The following is a 20,817-nucleotide window of genomic DNA, read 5'->3' on the forward strand; positions in this document are numbered from 1 at the left end:
GGGGAGTACTAAAAAGGTAAAGGGGGACAAATATATGGCAACGGAAGATGTTTTGACTTTGGTAGGTAGGCACACAATCCAGTATAAAGATCATGTATCATAGATGTGTATACTTGAAATCTGTATAATCTTATTAAAAATGTCACCCCAATAAATTTCATTTAACAAAAAGAGATCACTTTGGCCTTTAATTGGATTATACATTATAGGGGGGTTGGAATAGAAGACAGGAGACCAATTGAAAGGTTAATGTAGTAGTCCTGGAAAGAAATCATGCTTACCTGTGCAAGGATTATTTGTGGTGATTTTGAAAATTGAGTGGTTATAAATGAAAATGAAATCTACAAGATTGGTGATTGTGGAATTTAAGAAAAGGGTAGTATCATGGATTCCCCCCCCCCCAAATTTCTCTTTTATGCTGTATCATTAACTGAGATGTGAAAGAATGGGAGAGCTTAAAAGACTTACTTTTAATATGCCTTTAGGATGTTTAAGAGGCACTGGCAAATTGGGAGTATAAGTCTTATTCAGAACAACAACCTTAATTTAGAAGTTGTCAACATAAAGATAACACTTAAAAACCATGGGAGTGAATGGGGTTATCTGGGGACAGAATGTAGAAAAATAATAGAAGTGATCATAGGATGGAGCCCTGTATGACTTTGCTTTTGCTGTACAAGAAAACGGCTCCTAAAACTTGGTGACTTGAAATAACAGCTTTTTAACAGTTCTCTGTTTGGCTAGTTCTCCTGATCTGGGCTGACTTGGCTGGAAACTGGGTGCTTTAGGATAGCCTCACTCATATGTCCTGTGCTTGTCTGGGTGATTGGTCATGGTGGGGAAAAGAGTTTCATATCTGTCTTACAGTTGATTAGATGTCATTTGGGGCATTGACCATATCTCTTTCATCAAGCAAGCTAACCTGAGTCATTGTTCTTGGTGGAGGAAGAGTTCCTAGCCAGAGATGGCAAGCTCAGAGGCATTTAAAAGTGCTGCTTATGTCACATCTCTTAATGTCCCATTAGCCAAAGGATGTTTTATGGCAAAACTGAGATTTAAGGGAGTAGTGAAATAGATTACACCTCTTTCTTTTAAAAAAAATCTTTATTGTTCAGATTATTACAGTTGTTTCTCTTTTTTCCCCCCATAGCACCCCTCAACCCGGATCTCACCCCACCCCATGTCCTTACCCGCTCCCCCTCCACTGTCCTCATTCATAGGTATACGATTTTTGTCCAGTCTCTTCCCGTACCCCCACACCCCCTTCCCCCTGAGAATTGTCAGTCCATTCCCTTTCTATGCCCCTGATTCTATTATATTCACCAGTTTATTCTGTTCATCATATTTTTTATTCACTTGATTTTCAGATCCATTTGTTGATAGATACGCATTTGTTGTTCATAATTTTTATCTTTACCTTTTTTATTCTTCCTCTTCTTACAGAATACCCTTCAGCATTTCATAAAATACTGGCTTGGCGGTGATGAACTCCTTTAGCTTTTTCTTATCTGTGAAGCTCTTTATCTGACCTTAAATTCTGAATGATAGCTTTGCTGGGTAGAGTAATCTTGGTTGTAGGTTCTTGCTATTCATCACTTTGAATATTTCTTGCCACTCCCTTCTGGCCTGCATAGTTTCTGCCGAGAAATCAGCTGACAGTCATATGGGTACTCCCTTGTAGGTAACTAACCATTTTTCTCCTGCTGCTTTCAAGAATCTCTCTTTGTCTTTTGCCCTTGGCATTTTAATTATGATGTGTCTTGGTGTGGTCCTCTTTGGATTCCTCTTGTATGGGGTTCTGTGTGCTTCCTGAACTTGTAAGTCTTATTTCTTTCACCAGGTAGGGAAAGTTTTCTGTCATTATTTCTTCAAATAGGTTTTCAATATTTTGCTCTCTCTCTTCTTCTGGCATCCCAAAAATTCGGATGTTGGTACGCTTAAAGTTGTCCCAGAGGCTCCTTACACTGTCTTCATATTTTTGAATTATTTTTCTTTTTGTTTTTCTGGTTGGGTGTTTTTTGTTTCCTCATATTTCAGATCTTTGGTTTGATTCTTGTGGTACATTGATCTACAGTTGAGTTTCTGTATATTCTTTATTTTAGACAGTGTATGCTTAATTTCTGACTGGTCCTTTTCCATTTTTTTTGGCATTCTCATTAAGATCCTTAAAGGCCTCACTAAGCTCCTCAGCGGTTTTTACAAGATTCTTGAGTAACCTTATAAATGTGGTTCTGAACTCTTATGTCATCCAGTAGTTTGCTTTCCTCCATTTCTTTCATTCGTGACCTGTTTCTTTGTCTCTGCATTTTGCTGCTTCCCTGTGTTGATGGAGTGGCTTTGTGTGGTAGGTGACCTATAGGGGCCAGTACCTCAGCCTCCCCAATCACCTGAGGTGGACGGAGAGCCAAATTTTTTAAACTTAAACTTCTTTTAACGCCACTTCTACAAAATAGACTTGCCCATGGCCATGGTATTTTGTGGAAGAGCCACACTCAAGGGGCCAAAGAGCCACATGTGGCTCACGAGCCGCAGTTTGCCGACCATGGCTCTAGTCTGCTGTTGAATCTCTGTATATTATTCTTTATTTCAGCCAGTGTATGCTTAATTTCTAGTTGGTCGTTTTTCATATCCTCGAGGGTCTCACTAAATTTATCAGCAGTTTCTAGAAAATTCTTGAAAAACCTTTTAACTGTGGTTTTGAACTCTATATCTAGTAGTTTTCTTTTCTCCATTTCTGTCATTTGTGACCTGTTTCTTTTCTTTTTTTTTTTTCTTTTAATATATTTTATTGATATTTTACAGAGAGGAAGGGAGAGGGAGAGAGAGAGCTAGAAACATCGATGAGAGAGAAACATTGATCAGCTGCCTCCTGCACACCTCCCACTGGGGATGTGCCCGCAACCAATGTACGTGCCCTTGACCGGAATCGAACCCGGGACCCTTCAGTCCGCAGGACGACGCTCTATCCACTGAGCAAAACCGGTTTTGGCTGTGACCTGTTTCTTTGTCTCCGCATTTTGGCTGCTTCCCTGTGTTGATAGAGTGGCTTTGTGTGCTAGGTGTCCTATAGGGCCTAGTGGCTCAGCCTCCCCAATGACCTGAGGTGGACACTCTTGGTGCACCCCTTTGTGGGCTGTGTGCACAGTCTTGTTGTAGTTAAGCCTTGATTGTTGTTGGTATCACTGGGAGGAATTGACTTCCAGGCCAATTGGCTGTGAGGATCAGTTTTGTCTATGATGGGAGAACTTCTGTGATGGAGACACCCTTATAGGGCAAGACTTGCTTCATTGGGGCTTTGGTGCTCACTGAGTCTGTCCCCTGAGTGTGTCCCTTATGGATCTGAGGAGTTGTAATCTGGATGGTCCCACTCTGACCCCTGGGTACACTGGCTCTTGGATCTCCAAGGAGGTGCCAATTTAGCTCTGCCTGAGGCCACCTAGCAGGAGCTACAGAGAGATCTGCAGATTCCTCTTTTTTGTTTGGGGTTTGGAGGTGCCCAGATGAGGCCCAGCTGTGAAGCAATGCAACTGCTGTGGAGCCTTGGAAGTTCTGGGTCTCTCTGACTCAGCTGCACTTTGTTAGGTAATTTTAGATTGCAAAGGGCCAGGCCATTCATATGCAAAAGCCTCTGCATACAGCTGGGGTGGGGTTGTAAATTGGGTCAGGGAATCAACAGGGTGGAGCAAGCAACAATGGTTTCCTGTCAGCCCTGCCCTAAGAGGCCTCCGGGTCTCAGTGTCCCTCAGTAATCGGTAATTGATGTAAGCACGTCTGAGAGAAAGCTGCCCTTGAGATCCACCCGATGCCAGACAGTCCAGTTTCCCCTGTATGAGTCTGGGTCCCCAGAGTCTCGCCCGGAACCAGAGTTCAGAGCAGTCAGGAGCTTGTGTCTGCCTCCCGATTGAAAAAGAAAACAGAGTCCTCAGTTGCCAGCCCTTTCTCCACATGCACACCTCCGTACCTCCACACTTTACTTCTGCACCTCCTCTGAGTGTGCTTTACTCTTCCCTTCTAGTTATAGAATTTCCACTCAGCAAACCTTGCTGTGGTTCTGGATGATATCCGTTTTGTCTTTTAGTTGTAGTTTTGAAGTGGTTGTACGAGGCAGCAAGTTCAGGTGTTTACCTATGCCTCCATCTTGGTTTCTCCTCTAGATTATACCTCTTGTTGGGAAGAGTGGAACAGTAACATAGTAAAGATTTCTATATAAAGTGATGTGAGAAATATGGGCCTTTTTGCAATCCATTACAAGCCCAGAGAATCCTTAATGTGGAAAGGTTAGAAAAAGAAGAAAAACCAACCCAATAGAATAGTTAGGGCCTGAGAGGAAAATTAGTGGCTTGTGATTTTTTGGAAGGCAAAAAAGAATGAAGTTTATAATGTTCACATTTAAAAGAATTTTGGCTGTGTAGGGTAGTAGATACACTGTTTATATGATAACAGCTGAAATTTAATAAAACAAAATGTATACATTGTAGGTATCCTATCTAATAAAAGAGTAATATGCAAATAAACCATTACTCCATTATACTCACAAAGCCACGCCCACCCGCCAATCAAGAGCAAGTATTCAAATTAATCCAACCAAGATGGCTGCGGCCACAGACAGAGCAGGAGGGAGGCTCAGGTTTCCCTGGCGATGGGGGATGCCAAAGCTTTCTGCACACCCTGGCTAGCCCAGGCCTCCACTCCAGGCTACAAAGTTTCAATTATAGAAGATAAATAAATCCCCACAAAAATGGCAGCAGCCACAGAGCTGGAGAGAGCAGGAGGCTAGGGTTGCCCCCAGAGATGGAGGAAGCCACGCTTCTGCAGCCCTGGCCTGCCTTGGCCTCCGCTTAAGGCTACAAAGTTTCAATTATAGAAGATACATAAATCCCAACAGAAATGGCTGCAGCCAGCAGAAGGATTGGCTCTGCTCCAGGCTACAAAGTTTCAGTTGTAGAAGATAAATAAATCCCAGATACCAGGGCCTCCGATTGGGTCGAGGGGGGCGTGGCCGGCCTGCAAACCACCACAGGCCCCTGGCCCAGGCCGTCCCACGCCCCAAGGAAACCCCCACCCTGATCCAGGACACCCCTTAGGGCAAACCAGCTGGCCCCCACCCATGTACCAGGCCTCTATCCTGTCTAATGCTATATAATAAAAGAAGAATATGCAAATTGACCATCACTCCAATACACAGGATGGCTGCCCCATGTGGTCAAAGATCCTGCCCCCATGTGTACACAAGATGGCCAGTAGGGGAGGGCAGTTGGGAGAGACCAGGCCTGCAAGGGAGGGCAGTTGGGGGCGATCAAGCCTGCAGGGGAGGGCAGTTAGGGGTGATTAGGCCGCCAGAGGAGGGAAGTTGGGGGTGACCGGGCCTGTGGGGAAGAGCATTTGGGGGGGGGGACCCAGGCCTGCAGGGGTGGGCAGTTAGGGGTGACCAGGCCTACAGGGGAGGGCAGTTAGGGACAAACAGGCTGGTAGGGGAGCAGTTAGGCATCAATCAGGCTGGCAGGGGAGTGGTTAGGGGGCAATCAGGAAGGCAGGCAGATGAGCAGTTGGGAGCCAGCAGTTCTGGATTGTGAGAGGGTTGTCTGACTGCCCGTTTAGGCCCGATCCCAGCTAAACAGCAGTCGGACATCCCTTGAGGGGTCCCAGATTGGAGAGGGTGCAGGCTGGGCTGAAGGACACGCTCTCCCCCCCCCCCCCCCCGCGTGTACGAATTTCGTGCACTGGGCCTCTAGTTAGAGAATAATAAAACTTTACTGGACGTGCCTAATCCTGTGTTAAATGACTTGGCTCTTTGCAGTTAATGATTTAAGTTGGCATTTCAATAAAGGACACATTTCCACAAGTCATAATCTTTGAAATAGTTTAAATAGTTTGAAATGTTAATCCCAGGATGCCAGGTTCTACTGTATTAAACATTTTGCATTTTGAAGGTTATGGAACAAAGAAATATTATTGAATCATTAAGTGGTCTTTAGAAATATTTTCCAAGCTTTTGTATATGTTTTATTTCTGAAACATTTCAGGTATTTATGCAAGCTCTCTGATCAGGAGTTAAGACAGAGTGCGGCTCGCAACATGGCTGACTTAATGTGGAGCACAGTGAAAGAACCATTGGACACAACATTATGCTTTGATAAAGAAAGCCTAGATCTTGCATTTAAGTACTTTATGTCACCTACTTTGACAATGAGGTTGGCTGGACTAAGTCAGATAACGGTAAGTTATACTTGCTTTATTTTTGTTTGATTTTTAATTTACGTTTAAGACTATCATCATCACCATAATAATGCCAAGTTTTTACGGAACACTTACCTTATGCCAGGCATTGTGCTAAGTATTTTACATGTATTACATTGTATGGTCTTTAAAAACAATTTTTGTATTTTCCCTATTTTATTTTTATATTTAATTATTCTTTGTTAATCTTCATCTGAGAATTTTTTTTAATTGCTTTTTTGAGAGTGGAATGGAGGGAGGGAGGGGAGAAGAGAGAAAGAGAGAGAAAAACATCGATCTGAGAGAGACATATTGGTTGGTTGCCTCCTGCATGTGTCCCAACCAGGACCTGGAATGAACCTGTAACCCAAGAAGTGCCCTTGACCTGTTGAACCCAAGACCCTTCAGTGCTCTGGTCAACACTCAGACCACTTAATAACTACACTGGCCAGGGCTGTATTTTCCCTATTTTAAATATGAAGAGACTGAAGCTTAGATTTAGAAGGACTTATACTTTAGGTCGTTTTTATTTCAGGGTCCAACTCCTTCACTGTTTTTTTTTTTTTTTTAACTCTTCATTTAGAAACCAATGTTTGCAGAGAGAAAAAGAATTAGAGATTATAAATTAGGTACTTAATTCATTGTCCAGGGAGAAGCCACAAATTAATGGGCCATAGACCAAATTTGACTAACAAAAATATTTTGTTTGTACAGTAGCAAATACTGTTGTAAATAGGTCGATATTTGTATTATTGGCCTCTCTTGGGGTGGGATTGGGTGGGATGGGGAGGGGGTTGGTGTTGGGAGGAAGAACTGTTATCCTTGAGTCTGTATTGCATTAACAATTTGCTAGAGCTAAGTAATTAGCTGCACTCTTTAGAATGGATATGCGTTCTATGGTTTACCAAGGCCTTCCTTAACCTTACTTTTTATTTTCTGCCTGTTTTTCTAGTGTAGTTATTCTGAAGTAGCTGGATTTTACTCATGTATTGGACTTTGAGAATATGGAAAATATTTGTTGACAATTTCCCAAATTAAATCTTTTTTTTAAAAAAAAATTTAAGTTCTTTATTGTTTAAAGTACTACATGTCGTGTTTTTCCCCCATTGACCTCTCCCCAGTCGCTCCCACCCCCAGCCCTCACCCCCTTACTGTCTGTGTCCATTGGTTATGCTCATATGTATGCATACAAGTTCTTTGGTCGATCTCTTACCCTCCCCCCCTTCCCTCTTATTGGACGGTCTGTTCGATGCATCTGTGTCTCTGGCTCTATTTTTATTAATCAGTTTATGTTATTATATTCTACAAATGAGTGGGATTATTCAATATTTATCTTTCTCCTAATGGCTTATTTTGCTTAGCATAATGCTCTCCAGGCCCCAAATTAAATCTTAAATGTATTTAGTGGGCCTTTACAAAATTCTATGTCTTTAAGAACATATTGTTGCCTTGCATTAGGTTTTTGTGTTTTTCCCTTATTCAGCTTTTTCTCTGTAGAGTGCATAGTGGAATAAAGCATAATTAATACTTGTGGAATGAATTTATTTAATGTTTTAATATGATAAAGGAAATAGCCAGACTAGTTGGGAAATGTGTGCATCTGATTCTCTATTTAAATTTTATAATTTTGTTTTGGTTATTGATTATGATCTGCAAATATCAAAACATGTTTCTTGACATTTGCTAACACATATAAGAATAATTTTGGGAAACTTTATTTTTCTAATTATAGAATCAACTTCACACCTTCAATGATGTGTGCAATAATGAATCATTGGTATCAGACACGGAAACGTAAGTAGGAGCATTACTTATACATAAATAATAACATTTTATGTGTGACTATTTACATGGTAAATATAATTGTGACTTTTAGATTTGAAGTGTTTACTAGAAATTCTTTACTTTTTGGTTTCATTTGTGCAATCTTAATAAGATTTCAGAATAATATATTGAAACATTTCTCCATGTTTTTTCAAAGCATATGCCAACATAGTGTTTATTTGCACAAAATGCAAAAGGATACTATTTACATAGGAGAATTTAGTAGTAAACAATATGGTACTGATAGTTTTTAGAAAGCACGCTTGATGCAGAAAACCTACAGCTAACATCATACAGAATGGTGAGAGGTTCAAAGCTTTTCCACTAAGATCGGGAGCAAGAAAAAGATGTCCCTCTCACCACTGCTTTTCTCCATTTTGCTGGAAGGTCCTGTCTAATGCAATAAGGGAAGATAGAAAAAATGAAAGGTATACAGAATGGAAGGAAGAAATAAAACTCTTTGAATTAAAACTTGGATAAAAGATACCAAAGAACTAAATAAATGGAAAGATATTCCATGTCATCGAATAGGAAGACTCAACATTTTGAAGACATCAGTTCTTTCCATCTTGATATGTACAAATGTGGTATAATCTCAGTCCCAGCAATTTATTTTGAGGACATTCATAAACTGATTTTAAAGTTTACATGAGAGGTAAAAGATCTAGAATAACCAATACGTTATTGAAAGGAAAAGTACAAAGTTGGAAGCTTTGTACTTCAAGACTTACTGTAAAGCTACTGTAGTCAAGACAGTGTGGTTTTGGTCAAAGAATAGACATCAATAGAGGGGTCAGAAATAGACCCATATTAATATAGTCCACTGATCTTTGACAAAGGAGCAAAGGCAGTATAATGGAGCAATGATAAATCTTTTCAGCAAATGGTGTTAAAATAATTGGACGAACACATGTTAAAAAAAAAAATCTAGACACAGAACTTACACCCTTCACAAAAATTAATGCAAATGGGTTACACATACTATCTAATAAAAAAGTAATATGCAAATTAACAACCACCCTGCCACACCCACAAGCCACGCCCACCAGCCAATCAGGAGCGAATATGCAAATAAATCCAACCAAGATGGCTACAGCCACAGAGAGCAGGAGGGAGGCTTGGGTTTCCCCGGCAATGGAGGAAGCCAAGCTTTCCGCCTGCCCTTGCCGGCCTAGGCCTCCGCTTAAGGCTACAAAGTTTCAATTACAGAAGATACATAAATCTCAACAGAAATGGCTGCCGCCATGGAGCAAGCAGAAGGCTTGGTTCCGCTCCAGGCTACAAAGTTTCAATTGTAGAAGATAAATAAACCCCAGATACCAGGGCCTCCGCTTGGGTCGCCAGGGGGCGTGGCCGGCCTGCAAACCACCACAGGCCCCTGACCCAGGCTGCCCCACACCCCAAGGGAACCCCCACCCTGATCCGGGACACCCTTCAGGGCAAACCAGCTGGCCCCAACCAGCTGGCCCCCACCCATGCACCAGGCCTCTATCCTATCTAATAAAAGTAATATGCAGATTGACCATCACTCCAACACACAAGATGGCTGCTCCCATGTGGTCAAAGATCCTGCCCCCATGTGGACACAAGATGGCCACCACAAGATTGCCAGCAGGGGAGGGCAGTTGGGAGGGACCAGGCCTGAAAGGGAGGGCAGTTGTGGGTGATCAGGCCAGCAGGGGAGGGCAGTTGGGAGGGACCAGGCCTGCAAGGGAAGGTAGTTGGGGGCGATCAAGCCTGCAGGGGAAGGCAGTTAGGGGTGACCAAGCCGGCAGAGGAGGGAAGTTGGGGGCAACCAGGCCTGCAGGGAAAGGCAGTTGGGAGGGTCCCAGGCCTGCAGGGGAGAGCAGTTGGGGGGGACCAGGCCTGCAGGGGAGGGCAGTTAGGGGTGACTAGGCCTGCAGGGGAGGGCAGTTAGGGCAAACAGGCTGGCAGGGGAGCAGTTAGGCATCAATCACGCTGGGAGGGGAGTGGTTAGTGGGTGATCAGGCTGGCAGGCAGAAGCAGTTAGGGGCAATCAGGAAGGCAGGCAGGCGAGCAGTTGGGAGCCAGCAGTCCTGGATTGTGAGAGGGATGTCCAACTGCCCGTTAGGCCCGATCCTACCAGGATGGGGCCTAAATGGGCAGTCGGACATCCCTTGAGGGGTCCCAGATTGGAGAGGGTGCGGGCTGGGCTGAGGGACACCCCCCCCCCACCCCCCCGTGCACGAATTTCATGCACTGGGCCTCTAGTTAAACATAAAATGCAAAATTATAAAACTCTTAGATAATAATATAGGAGATAACCTAGGTGTCCTTGGGTATGGTGATGGGTGACCTATTGGTTACAATACCATGATTCATGAAGGAAAGAATTGATAAGCTGGATATCATTAAAATGAAAAACTTATGTTTTGCTAAGGACAATGTCAAGAGCATCAGAAGATAAGCCACATACAGGGGGAAATACTTGCAAAAGACAAATCTTGATGGTCTTGCTCAGTGGTCAGCAAACCGCGGCTCGCGAGCCACATGCGGCTCTTTGGCCCCTTGAGTGTGGCTCTTCCACAAAATACCATGGCCTGGGCAAGTCTATTTTGAAGAAGTGGCGTTAGAGGAAGTTTAAGTTTAAAAAATGTGGCTCTCAAAAGAAATTTCAGTCGTTGTACTGTTGATATTTGACTCTGTTGACTAATGAGTTTGCCGACCACTGGTCTAGCTGGTTTGGATAGAGTGTCGGCTTGTGGACTGAAGGGTCCCAGGTTTAATTCCTCTCAAGGGCATGTTCCTTGGTTGCAAGCTGGATCTCTGGTCCTGGTTGGGGTGCATGCAGGAGGCAACCAATCAATGTGTCTCTCTCACATCGATCTTTCTGTCTCTCCCCCTCCCTTCCATTTTCTAAAGACCTATGGAAAAATATGCTCAGTGAGGATTAACGACAACAAAAATAAACAAAATAAAATAAATACTGTGAAAAGAAACATAAAAAATAAAAAGACAAATCTGATAAAGGGCTATTATCCAAAATATAGAAAGAACTGAAAACCCCGTAATAAAACAAACAACCAGATTAGAAAATATGCCAAAGACTTTTTAAAAAGTGTGTTTTTATTGATTTCAGAGAGAGTAAGGGAGAGATGGAGAGATAGATAAAACATTGATCAGCTGCCTCCTGCACACCCCCTACTGGAGATCAAGCCCACAATCAGGGCATGTGCCCTGATGGGAATCGAACCATGATCTCCTGGTTCATAGTTCTGTGCTCAGACTCTGGGCAGCAGATACCTCATCAAAGAAGATACACAGTGCTGGCTAGTTTGGCTCCGTGGATAGAGCATTGGCCTGCGGACTAAAGGGTCCCAGGTTCAATTCCGGTCAAGGGCACTAAAAAAGAAAGACATCCAGGTAGTACATAAGCACAAAAAAAGATGCTCCACATCCTCCTTCGTCAGGGAAATGCAAATGAAAATAACAGTGAGATTCCATTACACAACTATTAGGAACACTCAAAATCCAGAATATTTAAACCACCAGATGCAGACAAGGATGCGATGCAAGAGAAGTCTCTCATTCATTGCTGGCGGGAATGCAAGAAAATGGAACTACTTTGGAAGAGAGTTTGCAGTTTCATACAAATCTCAGAATCCTCTTACCACATGATCCAGCAGTCATGGTCTCTGGTATTTATCTAAAGAGGTGGAAAACTTATGCCCATACAAAAACTTGAACATAGATATTTATAGCAGCTTTAGACATAATTGCCAAAACATAGAAAGAACCAATGGCCAGTGATAAATGCAACAAATGGATACATCTTAGGTTGAGTGAAAGAAGTCAGTTTAAAAAAAGTGTGCATACTGTATCACTTTTAAAATATAAAATTATAGAAAATGAAAACATCTATCATAATACAAAGCAGGTTGCTAGTTGGGGAATTGGGTTGTGGGGGCTGGATAACAAGGGGCATAGATAAAATTTGGGTCGATTATACAGTTGTTACCTTGATGGTGGTGATAGATACATAGATACATACTCAAGCTTTAACTCATCAAACTGCACATTTCAAATACAGGGTCCGGAAAAAATAGGCTTACAGTGGTTCATGTGGAAAACAATGCAATATTATAAGAGCACAAACGGTTTCACATACTCATAACTGTAAACTTACTTTTGCCCCACCCTGTAAGTTCAATTTATTAGATGTTATGTATATCTCAAAGTTGTAAAGGATAACTGATAAACCCACACTACCTTATTGGGAGAACTAACATAAATAGGTTAACTTGTATGCCGGTGAGTGAGTTATTACTCTAAGAATTGCTTTTATTTATTTATATTTAAAATATATTTTTATTGATTTCAGAGAGGAAGGGAGAAGGAGAGAGAGATGGAAACATCAATGACGAGAGAGAATCATTCATTGACTGGCTGCCTCCTGCACACCCCACAATGGGGACCAAGCCCGCAACTTGGGCATGTGCCCTTGACTTGAATCGAACCCAGGACCCTTCAGTCTGCAGGCCAATGCTCTATCCACCAAGCCAATCCAGCTAGGGTGAGAATAGGTTTTAGATAGTTCTTAAAAAATGAAAGGTAATCAGAAAGAGTGTATGTATCCCTATGTTCATAGCAGTGCTATTTACAATAGCTAAGATGTAGAGCAGCCCAAGTGCCCATCAGTAGATGAGTGTATGAAAAAGATGTGGTGTATTTACACAGTGGAATACTATGCAGCTGTGAATAAGTATTTCTTACTCTTTGAGACAGCATGGAGGAATCTGGAGAATATTATGTTAAGAGAAATAAGCCAGTCAGAGAAAGATAACTATCACATGATCTCACTTATTTGTGGAATTTAATAAAATAAACTTATGAACAAAACACGTCCAGACACATGGAAGGAAGCATGGAATATACTGACAAATCTCAGAGGGGAAGGTGGAGGAGGTGGGGAATGGGAAGAGATTAACCAAAAAATTTATATGCATATATGCATAACCCATGGACACAGACAATCGTTCGGTGAACCCCTGGGGTGGGGGAGGGAGTAGGGTGAAGGGGGTCAATGATGGGAAAAAAGGAACATCTGTAATACTTTAAACAATAAAGATAAATTTTTAAAAAGAAGGGTAAATAACCTAAAACCATTCTAAAATAAAAAGATTATTTTTTTGAAATGATAGATGAGATGTTGGTAAAGAAGGGTAATAACCTAAAACCATTCTAAAATAAAAAGATTATTTTTTTGAAATGATAGATGAGATGTTGGTAAATGTAAGTTGTTCTGAACAAGTTGATATCTTTGGACCACATTAGTGGAATCTTTATTAGTATCAGGCAGGAAACTTGCAGTTTGGCTTGAAATTTTTTTTCATCCTTTTGGTAATCTACATTTGGAAACCTTCCCTGCACACTTTAGTGCTTACTATGGAAATTAATAAGTGGGAAGGTAAAGTCCTTGAGTAGGAAAATATATTACTTACTTGGTTTTATACTTGGTGTTCTCACCTGTGTACTTGGTGGTGTTATCCTAACTTTCCAGGACTTTTTTTTTACTTGTTTATAAAGTTAGGTAATATTATCATTTCTTTTCTTTGTTATTTTTTGTGTAGTAACCTAAACAGTTAATTGTGTGTAATCACTTCTTTCTAATTTGTATGTGAACAAATTGGGATTTTTAATTGTGTCTACCTTTTGGACATGGGAAAGAGTGATAACTCCTATTTTTTTGGTTTTGTTTTTTTGTTTGTTTTTGATAACTAATATTTTTTAATGTATTAACTATTTTTATTATTTGATTTTAGGTCCATTGCGAAAGAACTTGCAGACTGGCTTATAAGCAACAATGTAGTAGAACATATATTTGGACCAAATTTACATATTGAGGTTTGTGGATGATTATATGACTTTTCTGCTCTTTTAAGACAGAAGAATATTTCCAAAGATTAACTATAGTAAGTTTTTCTTTTCCAGATTATCAAACAGTGCCAAGTGATTTTGAATTTTTTGGCAGCTGAAGGGCGACTGAGTACTCAGCATATTGATTGCATTTGGGCTGCAGCACAGGTAATATTAACAGCTCACATTTATTGAGTGCTTCCTCTTTATGTGTTCTAAGTGCCTTACTCCTCTAGGAGGTTAGTTCTGTTATCCCATTTTATAGATAAAGAAACTGAGACATGGTCCAGCTGGTGTGGCTCAATGGTTGAGTGTTGACCTACATTTTTATTTATTTATTTGTTTTTATATTAATGATATGTACATAAATTTAATTAGAATCCTGATAGCTAGAAAATTAAGCTAATGGTTTGTTTGGTTAAGATAAAATTCTGCTTATGTAGAGTTTCACAATTTTATGTACTGCTATTTATGATATTTGGTAATTAGCATTTACCAACATACTAAAAAATAATAGTGTACCAGTTATCTTGGCTTTTAAGACTATAACTTTAAAAAGTACAAACTGCATAATTTTTTTGGTACCAAATTATTTAGTTATGTAGGGTAATTATTTTTGACTCTTGTTTCTACCTTTATTTTGTAGTTGAAACATTGTAGTCGGTATATACATGACTTATTTCCTTCACTCATCAAGAATTTGGATCCAGTACCACTTAGACATCTTCTTAATCTGGTCTCAGCTCTTGAGCCAAGTGTTCATACTGAGCAGGTAATTTATTCAAAATATGATGATAGTTATTATTTTTTCATACACATTAAATATGAAAATTTATCTGATTCAGAGAATTTAACATAGCTTATTGTTAGCATTTTAATTAGGCATAAGGATATTAAATTTGTTATGTTGCCTAAAACTTCTAATTTCTTCCTCTCTCTCTTTTTTTTTTAAAAGACATTGTACTTGGCATCAATGTTAATTAAAGCATTATGGAATAATGCGCTAGCAGCTAAGGCTCAGCTATCTAAACAGAGTTCTTTTGCATCTTTATTAAATACTAATCTTCCCATGGGAACTAAGAAAGGTTAGTAAAGCATTTTTTGTAGTAAGTTGTGCAAAGTTTATAACTATATTTAAAGTACATTTTCTGCTCAGTAATTCAGTTCAACCTTAATTTCAAAATAAGTTTGAGATGGACACTATAGTATTTGTGAAAGGTTGAATAAATTGGAGTTGCTTCATCTTTCTGGCTATAATTTCAGGTGTTTTTTTATGTGTTTATAGCTTTCTAGGACTTTCTAAAACTTTTATCAACTTTACCCCAATTTTTGTCTCCTGACATCATATACTACTCTTTTCTTAGGCTTTTCTGTGCAGGCACCCACAAGTACTACTACAGGTGGTGGAGACTTAACATTATCGCAGATTTCCCTACCTGTATCTTGTTGACTATGTAATAAGAACAACTGATAACTGTCCCAAAGAAGCCCAGTCATTTAGAATATTCCCTCCTGTTTTTTCCTTTTCCCTCAGAGGAAGAAGAGCTGAGAAGAGCAGCTCCATCACCTTGTAAGTTGAGTCTAGATGTGCATGGCGCCATGGCTTCCCGTTCCTAGAGATATCACAGTTAACTGATTTCATGTATTTGTATCAGTCATAAAGGCCCTTTCGAGCAAAAGACATATACCCTTAACTAGTTATCCAGCTCACTTACCCTTTTGGTTAAACTGTCGGTAATCTTGACTTAATTGAAATTGTGTATATTCTCTTGGCAAATGTTAACATATTTAGATTATATTTTTGGCTACTTAGCATGAAGCTTTGGTAAATCAAAGAACCAAAGGACTTTGCCTTTCTGATAGATCCATGTTAATATAAAGTAGAAGTAAAACAAAAAATCTATTTAATATAGGGTCACCTGCAGCTAGTCCTCAAAGCAGTGATAATAGTGATACCCATCAAAGTGGAGGCAGTGATATTGAAATGGATGAGCAACTTATTAATAGAACCAAACATGTGCAACAGCGACTTTCGGACACAGAGGTATGAAAAAAAGCCCCACCCCCCCTCTTCCCAAGTGATTTTTGGGTTTCTGCCATGTTTATCCTTTGAACTGGGAATATAAAAGGTGATCTGTGTTCAGGCCTAATCTTTCTCTTTTTTAAAAAAAATATTGATTTCAAAGAGGAAGGGGGGGGGGAGAGAGAGAGAGAGAGAGAGAGAGAGAGAGAGAGAGAGAAACATCAATGATGAGAGAGAATTATGATTGACTGCCTCCTGCACACCCCCTACTGGGGGAGAGGGGGACCGTAACCCAGGCATGTGCCCTTGGCAGGAATCGAACCTGGGACCCTTTAGTCCGCAGGCCAATGCTCTATCCACTGAGCCAAACTGGCTAGGGCCCTAATCTTTCTCTTAAGTGGTATTATTGAGATCCTTTATTTTTTTTTTAGTTTTTAATTCCATTTTGTATTGTTCTAAGGAATGAGTCAGCACTGTGGCAGCCTTTTAAAAATAAGTGTTGTGTTAAAGTCAGTTACTTTTTCTTACTATTGTAAATATTTATTTAAATCTGTTTGTTTCTCAATACAGGAATCCATGCAGGGAAGTTCTGATGAAACTGCCAACAGTGGTGAAGATGGAAGCAGTGGTCCTGGTAGCAGTAGTGGGCATAGTGATGGATCTAGCAATGAGGTGAATTCTAGCCATGCAAGCCAGTCAGCTGGGAGCCCTGGCAGTGAGGTACAGTCAGAAGACATTGCAGATATTGAAGCCCTTAAAGAAGAAGATGAAGATGACGATCATGGTCATAATCCTCCTAAAAGCAGTTGTGGTACAGATCTTCGGAACAGAAAGCTAGAAAGTCAAGCAGGCATTTGCTTAGGGGATTCCCAAGGTCCATCAGAAAGAAGTGGGACAAGCAATGGAACAGGAAAAGACCTTGTTTTTAACACTGAGTCAATGCCATCAGTAGATAATAGAATACGAATGCTAGATGCATGCTCACACTCTGAAGACCCAGGACATGATATTTCAGGGGAAATGAATGCTGCTCATATAGCACAAGCATCTCAGGAATCTTGTATTACACGTACTGGGGACTTCCTTGGGGAGACTATTGGGAGTGAATTATTTAATTGTCGGCAGTTCATTGGTCCACAGCATCACCACCATCACCACCACCATCACCACCACCATGATGGGTAAGTCTACTTTAAAAAACAGCTATATTTATTTTAGGGAAGTAATTATGTCTTATATTTATTAAATTACAATTATTATTGATCATTGTTGTCCAATAAGTATATAATACCAACTACAAATGCATGCCACAAATATGCAATTTTTAATTTTCTGTTGGGCACATTTTATTTATTTACTAGAGGCCTGGTGCACGAAATTTGTGCATGGGGGTGTGTGTCCCTAAGCCCAGCCTGCACCCTCTCCAATCTGGGACCCCTAAAGGGATGTCCGACTGCCCGTTTAGGCCCCATCATGGTAGGATCGGGCCTAAACGGGCAGTCGGACATCCCTCTCACAATCCAGGACTGCTGGCTCCCAATTGCTCGCCTGCCTGCCTTTCTGATTGCCCCTAACCGCTTCTGCCTGCCAGCCTGATCACCCACTAACCACTCCCCTGCCAGCCTGATTGATGCCTAACTGCTCCCCTGCCAGCCTGATTGCTCCTAACTGCCCTCCCCTGTAGGCCTGGTCACCCCTAACTGCCCTCCCCTGCAGGCCTGGTCCCCCCCCAACTGCCCTCCCCTGCAGGCCTGGTCACCCCCAACTGCTCTCCCCTGCAGGCCTGGGTCCCCCCCAACTGCCCTTCCCTGCATGCCCGGTCGCCCCCAACTTTGCTCCTCTCCCGGCCTGGTCACCCCTAACTGCCTTCCCTTGCAGGCTTGATTGCCCCCAACTGCCCTTACCCCTAACTGACCTCGCTTGCAAGCCTGGTTTCTCCCAACTGCCCTCCCCTGCTGGCCATCTTGTGGTGGCCATCTTGTGTCCACATGGGGGCAGCCATCTTGTGTGTTGGAGTGATGGTCAGTTTGCATATTACTCTTTTATTAGATAGGATAGAGGCCTGTTGCACGGGTGGGGGCTGGCTGGTTTGCCCTGAAGGGTGTCCTGGATCAGGGTGGGGTTCCCTTGGAGCGTGGGGCTGCCTGGGTGAGGGGCCTGTGGTGGTTTGCAGGCCGGCCACGCCCCCTGGCGACCCAAGCGGAGGCCCTGGTATCTGGGGTTTATTTATCTTCTATAATTGAAACTTTGTAGCCTTGAGCAGAGGCCAGGGCAGGCGGGAAGCTTGGCTTCCTCCATCGCCGGGGGAAACCCAAGCCTCCTGCTCTCTCCAGCTCCATGGCCGCTGCCATTTTTGTTGGGATTTATTTATCTTCTATAATTGAAACTTTGTAGCCTTGAGTGGAGGCCAGGGCCATCCCGGGTGGGCGGGAAGCTTGGCTTCCTCCATCGCTGGGGGCAACCCAAGCCTCCTGCTTGCTCCAGCTTCGTGGCTGCTGCCATATTTATTGGGTTAATTTGCATACTTGCTCCTGATTTGCTGGTGGGCGTGGCTTGTGGGCGTAGCAGAGGTACGGTCAATTTGCATGTTTCTCTTTTATTAGATAGGATTTATTTTTTAAAAATATATTGTATTGATTTTTTACAGAGAGGAAGGGAGAGGGACAGAGAGTTAGAAACATCAATGAGAGAGAAACATCGATCAGCTGCCTCCTGCACACCTCCTACTGGGGATGTGCTCGCAACCAAGGTACATGCCCTTGACTGGAATTGAACCTGGGACATTTCAGTCCGCAGGCCAATGCTCTATCCACTGAGCCAAACCAGTTAGAGCCAGAAGAGGTTACTTTTAATCATTAATTTTATTTAAAACAATAATATATAAGCTATCTTCACATGTAACAAGGATAATTAAGATTTTTCTTGTAGTGTCTTCAATAATTTGTGTATATTTTATAATTAAACCACATCTCCGTTTAGACCATCCACTTTAAACAATTTTTTTTCTTTTTAAATTATAGCTGATGCCCAATATTATATTAGTTTCTGGTGTACAGCCCCATGATTAGACATTTATATAACTTACCAAGTGATCACCCTGATAAATCTAGAACCTGTCCGACATCATACATAGCTATTTTTTACTATATTCCCTGTGCTATGCTTTACATCTCTGTGACTATTCTCTAACTACCAATTTGTACTTTAAATTCCTTCACCTTTTCCACCCATCTCCCCAACACCTGTGCAATCTGGCAGCTGTGTTTGTTTCTGTGTATTAGGTAAAGTTGTTACATTTACCTGACTTGGTGTAGAAGGGCCTTATGTGGTAGGTGTCGTGTTCTGTAAGGCCCAGTGGCACAGCCTCCATGGTCACCTGAGCTGGGCATTCCATGTGTGCTCCTGTGTTGGCTGTGTGTCCTGTCCTGTGGCAGTTGAGTTGGCTGCTGTTACCATGCACTGGGAGAAATTGAGCCCAGACCAATCGGCTGCAAGCTCTGGCTGCTAGTGCAGTGGAGCTGCTGTGCAAGGGCCAACCCCATGGAGAAGGATTCGCTTCAGTGGGACTTTGGTGCCAGTCATGTTTGCCCCTTGAGTGTGTTGCTTATGGGGCAGAAGCTGTCCATCAGGTACACTGGCTCTGCGGCCTCCCAAGAGGTGCAGGGAAAGCCACCACATGCTGCTCAGGACCACCCAGCATCAGCTACAGAGTAATTTGAAGATGATTGTTTCTTGTGCTGGGCTTCAGGGAGCCTAGGAGAGACCAAGCTGCAAACTAAGGCTGGCTGCCACTAGTGACAGACGTGGGGCTACTTAGCAAGAGGTATTGGGGTACATGAAGTCTAGATGCTGCTCGAGAGATTTTATGAAATTTCGAAGCATGAGCTAAGAGAGGCCATTGTATGGAAAATCCATTGGAAATGACTTGGATGGGCCTGAAAGTTGAGTGGGTCAGGTGTCTCAGGGAATCACCAAAGTGGAATGAACAATGTTAGCCTGGTTGTTGAGAGACTCGGATATGGTGCCCACCCTCTAGCTCTGGGGGTTAGGGCTCAGCAATGGAATAACAGCCTCAAATAGCACTTCTGTCTTGGAAAAAGCTGCCCCTGTAGCCCTGGTCCTGAAGCCAGACAATTTAGTTCCTCCCCATGTGTCCCTGGCATCTTTCAAGGTGAAGCCCCAGCACTAGATCTCAGAGCGAGCTAGCAAGTATAAGTCAGTCAGTGTGCAGGGCCTTTAAGAGAAACTTTATCCTGGGAATCCAGGAACCCTTTGTTTTAGCCACAATCCCAGCTGGTTTTTACAGCCAGAAGTTATGGGGACTTCTCTTCCAGCCACAGGAATCCTGGGCTGGCGGTTCTGATTGGGGCTGGGACCTCTTGCTTCTTAGGGGAGACCTCTACAACCAAGATATCCCTCCTGATTTTTAACTACCACACGTGGGTATGAGATCAGCTTGTTCCATGTCTCTGTCCCTTTTACTATTCTGTACATGCTTTCTTCTTTATGTCCTTAGTTGTAGGACTTTTGTTCATCTAGATTTCAGGTAATCTGAATGATGGATGTTCTGTAATTTAGTTGTAAATTTGATGTACTTGTGGGAGGTTCCGAATACCACGTTTTCCTACTCCGCCATCTTGATGGGAACTCAGCCACTTTTTTTTTTTTTAATATATATTTTTTTTTATTGATTTTTTACAGAAAGGAAGGGAGAGGGAGAGAGAGTTAGAAACATCGATGAGAGAGAAACATCCTTCAGCTGCCTCCAGCACACCCCCTACTGGGGATGTGCCCGCAACCCAGGTACATGCCCTTGACCAGAATCGAACCTGGGACCCTTCAGTCCGCAGGCTTACTCTCTATCCACTGAGCCAAAC

The 20,817-nt window shown here is 42.1% G+C and overlaps 1 protein-coding gene across 5 annotated transcripts in view; it reads left to right on the top strand.

Annotated features, from left to right (window-relative positions):
• Positions 1-20,817, top strand: part of USP34 (ubiquitin specific peptidase 34) — a 241,327-nt gene that overhangs the window by 63,236 nt on the left and 157,274 nt on the right. For 4 of the 5 annotated variants that reach the window (XM_080686042.1, XM_080686046.1, XM_080686043.1 and 1 more), the window contains exons 7-15: positions 6,024-6,216; positions 7,949-8,010; positions 13,824-13,905; positions 13,993-14,085; positions 14,564-14,689; positions 14,873-15,002; positions 15,452-15,487; positions 15,831-15,961; positions 16,511-17,121. In XM_080686042.1, the coding sequence (XP_080542168.1) occupies positions 6,024-6,216; positions 7,949-8,010; positions 13,824-13,905; positions 13,993-14,085; positions 14,564-14,689; positions 14,873-15,002; positions 15,452-15,487; positions 15,831-15,961; positions 16,511-17,121 (1,464 nt within the window). The remainder of the gene's footprint in view (positions 1-6,023; positions 6,217-7,948; positions 8,011-13,823; positions 13,906-13,992; positions 14,086-14,563; positions 14,690-14,872; positions 15,003-15,451; positions 15,488-15,830; positions 15,962-16,510; positions 17,122-20,817) is intronic. The other variant, XM_080686044.1, reaches the window with a different exon arrangement.

This window comes from Plecotus auritus, assembly GCF_963455305.1.
Source record: "Plecotus auritus genome assembly, chromosome: 8".
Lineage (NCBI taxonomy): Eukaryota > Metazoa > Chordata > Mammalia > Chiroptera > Vespertilionidae > Plecotus > Plecotus auritus.